The 13952-nt window shown below is 56.5% G+C and overlaps 1 protein-coding gene across 2 annotated transcripts in view; it reads right to left on the bottom strand.

Annotated features, from left to right (window-relative positions):
- Positions 1–13952, bottom strand: part of PTPRN2 (protein tyrosine phosphatase receptor type N2) — an 831505-nt gene that overhangs the window by 51443 nt on the left and 766110 nt on the right. For both annotated transcript variants that reach the window (XM_032244877.1, XM_032244876.1), the window contains one exon: positions 4551–4624. In XM_032244877.1, coding sequence (XP_032100768.1) covers positions 4551–4624 — 74 coding nt within the window. The remainder of the gene's footprint in view (positions 1–4550; positions 4625–13952) is intronic.

Raw genomic sequence — 13952 nt, 5'->3', positions numbered from 1 at the left:
AGTGCACGTGTGTGTGCAGACTCATCTGCAAATGTGTGTGTCCGAGTGTTGGTGGCCATCCTGACGCTGTCAGTGAACATCTGTCAGTTTATCAGGTGAACGCCAAGCTGCTGGGTGGTCTGCGGCCCGTGAACACGCATCCATGCTGTCCTCAGTGAACCAAGGGCGCTGCTTCCTCCGCACGGAGCTGCCGTGCCCTCCAGCAGCGTGCAGCCCCAAGCCTGGACGGTGATATGCAGGCGTTCCCAAGCGCTTTCTCCCCAGACGGGGCCTTCCACAGCAACGCCCGCCCAGAGAGCCCGGTACCACAGAGAATCCAGTGTGACTTATTCCAAGTGACTTTGTGAAAATCGATGGGCAGAAGGCAAGTACAATGCACAGTATAATTCTGTTTTTACTTTTTTTTTTTGAGACAGAGTCTTGCTATGTCACCTGGGCTGGAGTGCAGTGGTGCGATCTCGGCTCACTGCAACCTCTGCCTCCCGGATTCAAGCGATTCTGCTCAGCCTCCCAAGTGTCTGGGATTACAGGAGTGCACCATTACACTCACCTAATTTTTGTATTTTTAGTAGAGACACAGTTTTACCATGTTGGCCAGGCTGGTCTCGAACTCCTGATCTCGGGTGATCAGCCTGCCTTGGCCTCCCAAAGTGTTGGGATTACAGGTGTGAACCACTGCATTGACCTACTTTTTAAAAATAAAAATGCAACCCACTTGTCTGTGTTGACTGTATTATCACTTGGATGACTGATTCTTTGGAAGATGTCACATGAACTAGGAGGCCAGTGGGGTGTGTCCCTCCGCATCTATGAATACCCTGTAAAGATGGCCTCGTGGGGCCCCTCCTGCTGTTGGAGGATAGCTACTCAGCAGGTATCTTTAGAAACTCTAATCTGCATGAAAAACTTAGCCATAATTTCCCCAATATTCCAAACAAAGCTCATTTTAAAAATGAAGCCCTCAGCACGTCAGGACCATTGGACTTGGTTCTGCAGTGCCAGCAGCCTCAGGGATGGCAGAGGCCACCCACCGCTGGGCAGCTGAAGGGAGAGTGTTTCTGCTCCCAGAGCAGCCCTGGCCTCTGACAGCTGTGACCCAAACGTCTCAGGAGGATCTGGCCAGCTTTGGGGACGGGCATGGGGGTTGCGTCTTTCCTCTGAAATCTTGCACAGCAAGGAAGTACACGCAGCTGTAGGTATTTCTACCTGCCCGCCTCTCCAGCTGCCTTTCCTAACATTTAAAGCAAATTCATGGAATGCTTTCTTGAAAACAAACCAACATCTGATTGGAATTCCAAGTCCCTTTTCAAATACTAAGTCTTAATATGGGAATTTATTGGGAAATTGGAGCTTCGGTAATCAATGGGAGGTCCACTTTCTTGTTTTGCTTTGTTTTGAGACAGGGTCTCATTCTTTGGTTCAGGCTGGAGTGCAGCGGTGCGTCTCAGCTACTGCAACCTCTCCTTCCCGGGTTCAGGTGATTCTCTTGCCTCGGCCTCCAGAGTAGCTGGGACGACAGGTGCACACCGCCTCACCTGGCTAGTTGTTGTGTTTTTAGTAGAGACGGGATTTCATCATGTTGGCCAGGCTGTTCTCAAACTCCTGACCTTCAAATAATCTGCCCGCCTTGGCCTCCCAAAGTGCTGGGATTACAGGTGTGAGCCACTGCACCCGGCCAGGAGACTGACTTTTGAACTTGAAATATTTTTATACTGTATTCTCAGGAGTTGAGATTTACTAAAGTAGAATACTGACTATAAGCCATTATTATGCACGGAAGTTTGATTGTAAATAACTGAAGTGGATCCCATATTTGGCCAATTTCTTATGATTCTCAGGACATCTGACATCTCTTCCTTTTCTGAAAAGCCACTCCGTCCCTCCAGAGTTAAATGCATTCTGAACTGAAACTCTAAATGATGTTTTCTTCTCTCTTAATTGACAGTGAAATGAAGAATTCATCTGGTTTTAGGTGTCACCCAGCATTCCAGAGTTGTCCTGGTGATAAAGCCGGATGCTGTCTGAGGGGGCTGCCGCCTGAGTGCCATTCCTCAGCTCCGTGTCCTCAGTACTAACCAGGCTGTTTTAAATGTAGCTCATGGGTCTCTCCCTCAGACACCCTCCGAGGGACAACAGAACTCCCATTGACTTTCATGATCTCTGATTTAAAAGCGAAGATTGCACATTATTGACTGCTGGATGCCTTCCCTGAAATTTAATGAGGACTAAGTACAAATATGACAGATGCAATTGTCACAGTTTTACCCCTGCAGCCAGGGCCTCCCCTTCCTGCGATTCTCGGCCTTTATTCAATGAAGGCTGCTGCTGGGAAGGTCATTATCACTGTACATTCAGCTATTTCATAAAGAGGAGGCAGCATCCATTTCTTCTGCTTCATTCTTACAACCCAAATTTGGAAAAAAAAAAAAAAAAAACGAATTGTGGTATAAATGCAGGAAAGATGTAAAAGGTACCATAGAATGACTTCTCTGGCCCGGCCTCGCCTTCTGACCCAACTTCTGCCCAGTAAGGCCTGGAAAGGGAATTGTGTGAACGTGCAGGAATTCACCCCCAAACACACCCGCCCTCTGGTTCCCACATGAGCATAAAAGCCGTCGACTGGTTCCAGCTCGACACAGTTGCTGCACTGGGCGCTGCTGCCCACGCCGTGGCTTGGTTGTGGCCTGGCCGTGGCCTGGAATAGCCCAGACAGCTGCAAGTTGGGACCCATCAAGCGGGGAGAGCTGGGCACAGCCGCACTGCTCCTCTCCTCTTTAGACTGTGAATCATGGCTTCATTCCTCATTCTGGCCCCGTCAAATGGTGCATCTCGGGGAAACGGGGCTTCTTTTCCTTCTAACAGCGTGTGTTGTCAGTTCTGCCACGTGCAGTACAGGAACGGACCCAGGCACGACGCACGCGCTGCTTTAGCAGAGCTTATGCTCTGTTCATCCGTGAGAGGCTGGCACATCGGTGAGGCAGAAAAATGATGACAGAAAAATGCTACATGCATCACATCTTACTAAGGACGATGAATGAGGATCTTTGAAACTCAGACAGAACCAAACTTGGGATTCGACCTCTGCTGGAAATGAGGAAGTGATTCCTTCTTAAGAATGAACGCATCAACAGAAGCCTGGGCTCCGGGGGTGTAGACCAAGTACCCTAGACCAGCTCTGCACTTTGAATCCTCTTTCAAAGCCGAATCCTCTCATGTGTGGGCCGCGAGGTGCCGGGAAACCAGGCTGGCTCAGGCATGTGAGCATCTTCCCAACTTCGCCCGCAGCTGTGCGGAGACGACCAGAGCCAAGCGCGGGTGCCATCCGCCACCCGTGGCCGCGGCCCACAGGCAGTTGGCCCAATGCTTTCATCCAAGGCTCCCTATGGACGTCGAGTGGAGACACGTTGGCCAGCACAGGGTGTCATTTGTGCCTCGCTCACCTGCCCCGTCTCCCCCAGCCCTAGAGCAGCCTCGCAGCCTGCAGGCACCCTGTTTGATTAAAGGCAGATTTGGAATTGTAGTGAGATGTCCTCATGCCTCCCTGAAGACCAGAACTGGGAAGAGCTGTTTAAAGGGAGAAACACAACAGCCAGCCTTGGCCATAAATCCGCAGAGCCGTGGCCTCCCCACCACTGGTTTAGATGCCACTTGCCATGTCTCTGAAGCCCCCGGCCTGGACAGTGTCCCATTCCACCCCCGCCACCTGCCCGTTACTGCTCATCTGAACGGCCAGTCCAAGTGCCCCAGCATGTGGCTTTAGCCCTCTCCACGCTCATTTCTCTCCCTCCTCTTCTCACCCCGGGAGGGCTGCAAGCCTCCCCATTCAGCCCTGTGCCCCCCATGGGTCACAACAAAGAGGGGATGCCCAGAGTTGAAAGGGTGACAGCCATGTCAGGTGTGGGCTGAGAGTTGCCCCCTGGGAAGTGAGGGGCCACAGGCCACAGGGACTCACACCTCATGGCGCAGGAGAAGCTGCCACACCCATCCCCAGAAACAGAGGACAGTCGGATCCCCACTGCGCCAGCGTCCATCCCAGGGGAGGAACAGCCAGCAAACAGTCCCTTTCTTAAGAAGCAGGGTCCCACTCACTGGAAAAACTTTAGGAAAAGAAACCTGCAATTCGGGACCTGCCTCCATGCCACCGACTGTTACAAAAAGGGTGGACGGGGCCTGGTGTGCCATGCCTGTGAACATACAGGGAACGTGGAGCTCCAGGAAAGAGGAACGGCGTCCACCGTGGATCTCCCCCGAAAGCCACGGCTTCCGGTCAGGAAACTGCCAGTCACCATGGCTAGGTGCTCCACAAGTCATGGGACCAGCATGAGCTGGGACCCACACAGCTCACAGACAGTCCCGCGGGTGAAGGAGCGGGGAGTGGCTGGAGCCCAGTGGGCAGAGCGGGCTGTCCACTGCAGAGACCCTGAGCCAAGTGGGGACTCGATTTCCCCGAGAACCATCCTGTGTGATTGGCCACGTCCGTGCCCCCGAGGGAGAGCCCCGAGCCCCTGCCCCGAGGGAGAGCCCGGAGCCCTGTGTGGCAATGCACTTACGATGGGGCTGGCGTTGATGTAGTCCGAGTGGCTGTGGCTGTTCTCTGCCTTCAGCAGGACCCGGGAGTGGTCATCTGCAAGGACACAGCACAGCGGTCAGAGAAACGTTGGCCCGCTCAGCAGCATGGGACCCCTGTCCAGCCTTCAGGGTCCACCTGTCCAGCAATGTGGGACCTCCATCTGGCCTCCAGGGCCCACCACCCAGCAGCATGAGACCCCCAACCAGCCTCCCCACCTGCCCAGCAGCGTGGGACCCCCGGCCAGCCTCCCCACCTGTCCAGCAATGTGGGACCCCCCAACCAGCCTCCCCACCTGTCCAGCAATGTGGGACCCCCTGACCAGCCTCCCCACCTGTCCAGCAGCATGAGACCCCTGGCCAGCCTCCCCACCTGTCCAGCAGCGTGGAACACCCTGACTAGCCTCCCCACCTGCTCAGCAGCATGAGACCCCCGACCAGCCTCCCCACCTGTCCAGCAATATGGGACCCCGTGACCAGCCTCCCCACCTGTACAGCAATGTGGGACCCCCCCACCCAGCCTCCAGGGCCCACCACGTCCTCTCCCAGGACTCCACTGACACCCTCCTGCACGTGCTTTCCAATGCTCCTGTTCCCCCTCTCCCCTCCATTTGTGATCCTCCACATGGGAGGCACATGAGTGGCATGTGGGGAACTGGGAAAGCTCCCACTCAGCAGACCGGAGGTATCCTGGTGTCTTCCTCCATGTGGAGTTCACACACTCAGGTCAGGGGTTCCTCCACAGAATTTTATGCCACACTGGCCTTTAAATAACAGACACACTTGGCAACACACAGCAGGTAAGCAGAAGTATGAATGTTCAGCAATCAGCCACCTTCCAAAATATAAAGTTTCACAGACAACGAACAGTTAAGTCCCCAAGATTACTGGAATTCAGTTTTAAAAGGAGAGTAAGAGACAAATAAAATCCAGATAAAGAGGAAGTCGAGGAGAAATGTACCTGTGGAGGCTGCCATAAAAACTGGCCTGAACAGGCCGGGTGACCTGACGGCTGCTGACGCCCGGGGCAGTGGCGAGGACGCTCGGCACCTGTGACGTGTGGTACCTGAGCTGCCTTGGCTTTGGTTCTGGGGTACCCGCCATCCTCGTGCTTACTGCCACCGCCCTCCTCTGCCCTGTTTTTAGGAACTTCAGCCACTGGAGCTTGCAGATGAGGGGAAGCTGCAGGAGCCCCTCCTGCTCCTCCCGCCTCCCTGGTGTGCGGCCACTTCCTTTTCTCTGCAAGGTGCCAGTGTTACGGGGTCTTTGGGGTGTTGTTTTTCTGGCCAGAAATCTCTGTGGCTGGTGGCACCTTTGCCTGAGTTTTGCTCAGGCTGGGCCTGGCAGGCTGCATTCGGCTCACCCTACCAGCCTGGGTACCACGCCTGCCAAGGGTGATTAAGGTGAGTCAGGCATGGGGCAGCGAGGGATATTTGAGGGGTGTGGGGTCCAGCCATCGCACAGGCACGTGGGCTGCTGCACCACGGCGGGCACCTCCAGGGGCCAGCATAGGCGCCGGCTCTCTGCGAGGCTGTGGCTGGACTAGGCACACTGCAGGCAGCTTCCACAGCTAACACTGAGGGACATGGACATGCCAAGAACCGCAGGGCCCCAAAGATGGAGTCACAGGCCTGGCTCGGGGAGCTCCCAGGTCAGGGTTCCCTGAAGGGCTGCAGCTGTTCTCTCCTTCTCTTCACCCGCACCTTGGTGAGCAAGGGGCATGTCTCAGCCCCGTTCGTGTTACAGCTGATGAAGCCCCGCCATCTGACACGCCCTGAGCTCTTGTTCTGTGACCAGGGAGAATGAGGTACGCAGACAAGTGGAGGGTGAGCAAAACGAGGAGGAGCTTTATGAGCAATAGAACATGGTGCTCAGTCTCCCACAGGGGGCAGTTCCTTTCTGCACAAGGGTGTCCTGTGAGTGTTCATCTCCTAGCAAAGAGGAGGCTCTGGAGTGGGTGGCTCCTTTCTGCAGGCCAGTCGTCCCATTGTCTCTATGGCCCTCAGCAGAGAGGAGGCCCTGGAGAGGGTAGCTCTTCTCTGCAGCTGGTCATCCCCATGTTGGTCCAGCTCTGGCTGAGCCTGGGGCATTTATGGACCTCAGAGGGGAGGAAGTGCATGCTGATTGGTCCATGGGTGGCCATGGGCGGGCCCAGAAAAGGCACCACAAGTTCCCACTCTGACCTGCAGGGCTTGCAGCCCAGACCCCAGCCTTCAGGCCCTCCCTGGCCTGAAGCTGGGGCCTCACCAGGGACCCGCCCCCTTCCACTCAGGAATCTCTGCCTCCTGCTGCCATTCATGGCACCCAGGCCGTTGGCAGCTGCAGGCCAGCACCAAGCTGCCTCAGCCCTCTCTCAGCTTCCCTCCCATGCTTGTCGGTGCCCAAAGTCCAGAGGGGGCTGTGGTGGCAGGGGCTGGTATGAGCACTGCCCTGAGTGTGCCCACATCTGTGGGGCTGTGACAGCACTTAGGCTTGGCCCTCACTTTGCTCCAAGATCAGAATGGGTGCCAACAGCAGGGAGAAACCAGGCGGCAGGAGAGGGCCTTTCCCACAAGGTGAGGATCTTCTTCCTGGGTCCCCAAGAGTGCAGAGATGCCTGGGTCTACAGCTCAGGTCTGGGCAGCTGCAGCTGCTCCCCAGGGTGGGGGTCCTGCCTGCTTTGTGGAACAGGAGGCCCAGGTCATGCCTCCCTGCTGGAGCCAGTGTGACGGCAGTGGCCACTCCAGATGGCTCACCACTGCCATCATGGCTGAAATCCAAAAGCGACAGTGTCTCGGCTCTGCTGCCTTTTGCCCCAGGGAACACCTCTTGGTGCTGCACACAACACCGACTCCCTTCTCTTCTAAGAAAACAAAAGCACCCTGGCTGGGGCCCTCAGAGGTTGGTGCTTGGCGGCCGTGGGCTCGTTCCCTCTGGCTCTGTTCCCCAACTCCAAGCTAACTGGGCTCCTCCTGCGGGCACTGGCACCAGAAGGAAGTGGCTCCCATCATGGAACAGTGGGTGGTGGTGGAGCTCACGGACTCTGCTTCCCTATGCAATTCTTTCATTTTCCTTGGAGATTTCACTTAAATTTTTTAGGGCTTGGGAAACTGAGTGAGTGTTTTAACTGATTGAACTAGGAAAGTATTATGTACTAGAATCAACATACTCCAGGCTGGAGGCTGTCCTGATGCCCTCCTTCAGGTGGGAATGTCAGCCTCTTCTGGAGTGACAAGCTAGGATAAGAAATGCACCTAGAGACAGGAAGAAGAAAGCACGTGCTCCCTGGGATGTGTACGTATGCACATGCCGTAGGTAGCCGAATGTCTCGGGAATGCTGTGAAGCTGCAAATCATCCCATCAGCTTTGAACGAAGGTGTGAATGATGCAAAAATCCCAGGGACTCAATGGCTTTTGGCTCCTGCACAAATTAGTTCTTGGAGAGTGAAAATTGGCAGTGGCAGGAAATTGCCATACAAATCACCAGGAAAAACTGGTCCACTACGACATCCAAACACCCCACAAATACTAACTCCAGAAGCCCCCAATTTCACAGTGGGGCCACAGAGACATCACAGCAAGGGACACGGCTGTGGTCAGAGGCACTGGCCGGGCCTGGTGCTGCAGCCACACAGAGCTTGGGAACGAAAGCGGGGCTTCTGGCTGCCCCAGGGCCTTCCAGGGCCATGCCTCATCATGACTATGTTCAGCACGGCCACCTTTAGGCACTTGTGAGAGCAGCAACTGGGGACCACTCCTGTGTGCCAAGAAGCTTGATCAAGAGCAGGGTCAGGAGGGAGCAGGGCAGGGAAGCAGCACAGCTCAGTCCCTGGGCCTCTGACCTGGCTTGGTCTGGTGCTTTGATGGTGCCCGCTGCACCCTGAGACCCGTGGCCTGGCCTCCGGGGGGCAGAGGAGGCATCAGGGCAGCATGCTGGGGGCTCTTCCTCAGCCGAGGGGTCCCCGCCGCCAGGGCCTGCATGCAACAGGCCAGGGGGAGAGCGTGGCCACTGCCACTGGGCTCAGCAGACAAGTGCCAACTGGATTTTCTCATCAGAAAATTAAGAAAATGCTTCGCCAGCGGAGGAGTCCTGGGAGTTAAACATGCGCTCTCTGAGCCTGGCCCTCTCCTCTCGATCACAGAGGGGGAGTCTGCTCTGGGCCCCTGAGCCCTGCTGGCGAGCAGAGGACAATCCATGGGCCTCCCGGCGGCTCTCTGGGAGGAAGGTTGTTTCGGCTGAGTTCATTTCCCCCGTGGTTGCCCTTTAAAGATGGCGCTGGCTCAAGGATCCCACTTCCAAGGCTTTGGAGAGCTCCTCCTTCCTGATTGCATATTTGATTTTGTGTCAACATATCGCTTTTGAAATTAACAGTAAAGTCATTTTTTTTAAGAGACAGGGCCTTGCTCTCTCACCCAGGCTGGAGTGCAGCGGCCTGATCTCAGCTCACTGCAACCTCCACCTCCCAGGTGCAAACGATTCTCCTGCCTCAGCCTCCCAAGTAGCTGGGAATACAGGTGCACACCACCATGCCTGGCTCATTTTTGTATTTTTATAGAGATTTCGCCATGGTTTTCGCCATGTTGGCTAGGCTGGTCTCGAACTCCTGACTTCAGGTGATCCACTTGCCTTGGCCTCCCAAAGTGCTGGGATTACAGGAGTGAGCCACCACACCCGGCCAGCAAAGTCATTTTGTTTGTGATATGGGGTCATGTGAAACCTCCGGGAGATGCCCGGAGCCATCCTGGGAGGGCTGAGGGAGGCTGCGGGCTGTGGAGGAGGGTGGGCGCTGACTCCTGCGAGGAATGGCAGCTGCTCCTCTTGCGGAGATTTCCCGTGCCTGGCGAACCTCTGTTTTGTGATTCTCTTACTTTTTATGAGATGTTTGAGAGCCAATGGGATGATGGCGTCCAGTTCCTGGGCCCCTAAAGGGCAGTTTCCCTGACGCTTGAGGCCTGGGGAGGGGCCTTCACGTTCTGTGAAGCGAAAGCTGGTAGGTGGCCTGGGGCCTCTCCAGGCCAACCCCAGGCTGGAGGGGAAGCCAGGGTGAGCCCACGTGCAATCAGCCCTGGCCTGTGCTCCGGAACTGAGGCTGCTGCCTTCTGTTCTCAAATGAAACATCACGCCTCCCTGGGGAGGCGAACAGCACAACCGCGGGACCACAGGACGGGAATTTTAACAACCTGGCGCTCACGTTTCTGCCAAGAACGGGTTTGCTCTTCAAAACTGTATTCTGAGAATTTACCGAGAGGCCAGGAGAACGTGGGAACTCACGGAGCGTCCTCCTTCACCGGGCCCTCTAACTGAGTTAACCTCAGTGGGTGAAATTAATGCACTGCGCACTGTTCTTTCCTGAACCCCTACTGCGTTTACCACACGTTAGCGCCTTAAGAATATTTCAGGCCAGTTGCGGGGGCTCACACTTGTAATCCCAGCACTTTGGTAGGCTTAGGCAGGTGGATCACCCGAGTTCAGGGGTTTGAGACCAGCCTGGCCAACATAGTGAAACCCCATCTCTAACAAAAAATTAGCCAGGTGTGGTGGTGCACACATGTAATCCCAGCTACTGGGAGGCTGAGGCAGGAGAATCACTTGAATCAGGGAGGCGGAGGTTGCACTCCAGCCTGGGCGACAAGAGTGAAACACGGTCTCAAAATAAAAAAGTAAAAAAAAATGTAAAAAAAGAATATTTCAAATTTCTCAGATGTTTCATATTTTCACAGATTAAATCCTCTTGTCTCATCGTGGACCGAGTGGCCATCTGGGCCACGGACAGAACAGGGATGACCTTCCCGTGTGAGGCTAAAGAAACTAAGGCTCAGAAGGATGGAACGATTCACGTGGCCAAGCTTGTGGTCCCCAGGGGAGCGCGGGGCTCGAATCCCAGCCCCACTGCTTGGCGGTGGCCCGGGTAAACTGCTTGGTGTTGGGAGGTGTTGAATTGGTCATCAGAACGTGGGCTGATCACGCGCACCTCACAGAGCTGTTGTGATAAATGGCACACAGCAAGCAGTGAGGAGCAGGCCTGGGAGGACGGTGGACACGCACCCGACCGGATAGGTCGGCCGGGCTGGCAAAGCAGGTGCATGCTGCCCCGCAGCGGCAGAACATGTGGAGCGACGGTCACAGGTGCCAGCAGGAGAGACGCACCTCCCTGTTGCTTCCTGATCACTACTCAGGCAAAGAGCCTCAGAAGACGGCCAGGCTGGGTGCGTTAGAGGACGTGGCAGCACTGCCATTAATCACGACCTAGAACCTCCTGTGCCCCACCTGGCTGCATCTGAGGAACGCGTGTGAAGGCGCCTCTGCCTGGAGCACCATCTTGCTACACGAATCCCCGAGGATGGCGATTCCCCAGGCCTCCCGGCCTGCCGTCCACACTCAGGAAGCCGCTCTGCAGGGCCAGGAATCTGCCTCCCACCAGTCCACGGGCTCCACAGTGCTGCTGTGTGGAGGACACATGAGGCCATCTGTGGAAGCCACTGCTGAGTCCTGGAACTCGGCAATGGGGCTCCTTCCCCAGGGGCCTCACACGTTCTCTTGGGCTCGCTGACTGCCTCTGCTTCCCATGAAGGTTTACGCTGTCAGTGATGCCAGCGGGAGGCCCCCTTCTTCACGTTGACGGTGTGACCTGCGGAGATCAGAGCCAGCATCTTGCTCCTGGGGGTTCTGGGCTCTGACCCCTCAGTGGAGAATGTGTTCCGGAATGTTCTCCACCACTGGCACCAGTGCCCACGTGCTCCTGCTCAATTTCAAGGTGTCCATGAGGTCTGATGGCTGCAAGGGCACATCCTGGGGCTGCTGTCCTTCAGCATGGGTTTCAATGCCACTTACAGGTTCCAGTCCGTCCCACACAGAAAGGACTTTGAACTCGTCATGGTTGAGGCAAAGGAATTCATTATCAGACTATGTTTGTTTCAATATTCTGAGAAGCTACATGGGCTTGATTCTTTGCAGACTGGGAACGTGAAGATGAGCAATGGCAGGATGATGGAATAGATGGAACACACGCCCTGGAGAGGGGAGTCCTCCTCCTCGGAACACACGCCCTGGAGAGGGGAGTCCTCCTCCTCCCACACGTCCCACAGCGGGATGACGGAATACACGCCCTGGAGAGGGGAGTCCTCCTCCTCCCACATGTCCCACAGCGGGATGATGGAACAGATGGAACACACGCCCTGGAGACGGGAGTCCTCCTCCTCCCACACGTCCCACAGCGGGATGACGGAACACACACCCTGGAGAGGGGAGTCCTCCTCCCACATGTCCCACAGCAGGATGATGGAACAGAAGGGAAAACATGCCCTGGAGAGGGGAGTCCTTCTCCTCCCACACATCCCACAGCGGGAGGACGGAACACACACCCTGGAGAGGGGAGTCCTCCTCCTCCCACACGTCCCACAGCGGGATGATGGAACAGATGGAACACACGCCCTGGAGAGGGGAGTCCTCCTCCTCCCACACGTCCCACAGCGGGATGATGGAACACACGCCCTGGAGAGGGGAGTCCTCCTCCTCCCACACATCCCACAGCGGGATGACGGAACACACGCCCTGGAGAGGGGAGTCCTCCTCCCACACGTCCGATAGCGGGATGACGGAACAGATGGAACACACGCCCTGGAGAGGGGAGTCCTCCTCCTCCCACATGTCCCACAGTGGGATGACGGAACAGATGGAACACACACCCTGGAGAGGGGAGTCCTCCTCCTCCCACACGTCCCACAGCGGGATGACAGAACACACGCCCTGGAGAGGGGAGTCCTCCTCCCATACATCCCACAGCGGGATGACGGAACAGATGGAACACACGCCCTGGAGACGGGAGTCCTCCTCCTCCCACACACTCTATCCTCAGTCAGCAGGTGGACATTCTGCTTCCAGTTTGGGAAACACTCAGCTCAAACTATAAAGATCGTCGAATGTTTAGGAGTCACGGAGTGCCATTCAGGGCTTCCACGGCTCAGCATACAATGCTGCCTCTGGACAAGCTGGCACGGGCTGGGGCCCCTATCCAGAAAGCCCTGCTGCGTCCAAAGCTGGTCACAAAAACAAGGCCCACCCTGCTCACCACTCGGGAAGCGTGCTGCCCACTGCTGACCGGAAACAGGGCACGAGGCTGGTGTCTGGCTTCCACACTGGACACGCCAAAAGCAGGTCCCAGAGGAGCAGCAGTGAGTGGCCCAAGGCCACGGTCTCGAGGCTGGGTTTTGTGTCTTCTCATGTCTTAAACTGTGTCACTGGCACCCCCGTCAGATCTCTCAGAGAGTCGCCCCCCAGTGGGATTGGAGGTGTGCTGGGCAGGTGACCGGGACAGGTGGATGAGAAGGGCCTGAAGCCCTGGGGATTCCTGCGCCCGAGGTGATTTTAACCCACACTAGTGTCACCCGTGCGTCTGCATAGAAGGAACTCCACAGGCAGGGCTGCGCAGGGAGCGGATGCCGGAGGTGTGTGGGTTGCCGTGGCGGGCAGTGTCCACGCAGTCACTGAGCTGGCTTGGAGGCACCAGGTCCCAGGGCTCAGCTGTGACCCTCCCCCTCATGCTGGAGTCCCAGCCCTGAAAACAGGGTCTTTACAGAGGAAGGGAGCGAGGGTCATGTGGGCGGCCAGAATGCAGTATGACCTGTGTGCGACTGGGAAGGAGGAGTCCGGACCCCAACACGCGGAGGGAGAGCGTCGTGTGAAGACAGAGATGGCTGTGGTCATGCTGGGGAGCAAGGCCTCTGGAGAAGCCAGCCCTGTGGACACCCTGACCTCCACTTCGGGCCTCCAGAACGGGAGACAGCTGGCTTCAGCCACTTACACCACCTGCCCCAGCGCTCTGCCTCTGTAGCCCTCCCAGCCCCCAGCAGCTTCCTGTGCCCTGGCTTGGCTCCCTGAGCAGCACCCGGAGCAGCACCCGCCTGGAGCAGCCCGCAGTTGTGGAGCGAAGGCAACCCAGAGACCAGCTCCAGACACAGAGCGAGGTGTGGCTGCGTGTGCTGGTGGCGGCTTTCTGGCAGGAATGAGAACAGTTTTCCACAATAGGAGCACAGGTATCAGGCAGGCAGGGCTGTGCCATCTGCACGGCCCCACAGAGAGGCCGTCCAGCATTTCAACAGCAGTGACGATGAATCTCGTCTGTGGTGCTTTATCACCAGGACACACAACATCACTGGGGGAGGAGGGGCTCACACACTTTATCACCAGGACACACATCACTGGGGGTGGAGGGCGGCTCACACGCTTTATCACCAGGACTCACATCACCGGGGGCGGGGGCAGCTCACACGCTTTATCACCAGGACACACGACATCACTGGGGGTGGGGGCAGCTCACATGCTTTATCACCAGGACACACGACATCACTGGGGGTAGGGGGGCTCACACGCTTTATCACCAGGACACACAACATCACCGGGGGTGGGG

Source organism: Sapajus apella, unplaced genomic scaffold (assembly GCF_009761245.1).
Source record: "Sapajus apella isolate SASKATOON/1434 unplaced genomic scaffold, GSC_monkey_1.0 scaffold56, whole genome shotgun sequence".
NCBI classification, from domain to species: domain Eukaryota; kingdom Metazoa; phylum Chordata; class Mammalia; order Primates; family Cebidae; genus Sapajus; species Sapajus apella.
This window is presented reverse-complemented; position numbering and strand designations above follow the sequence as displayed.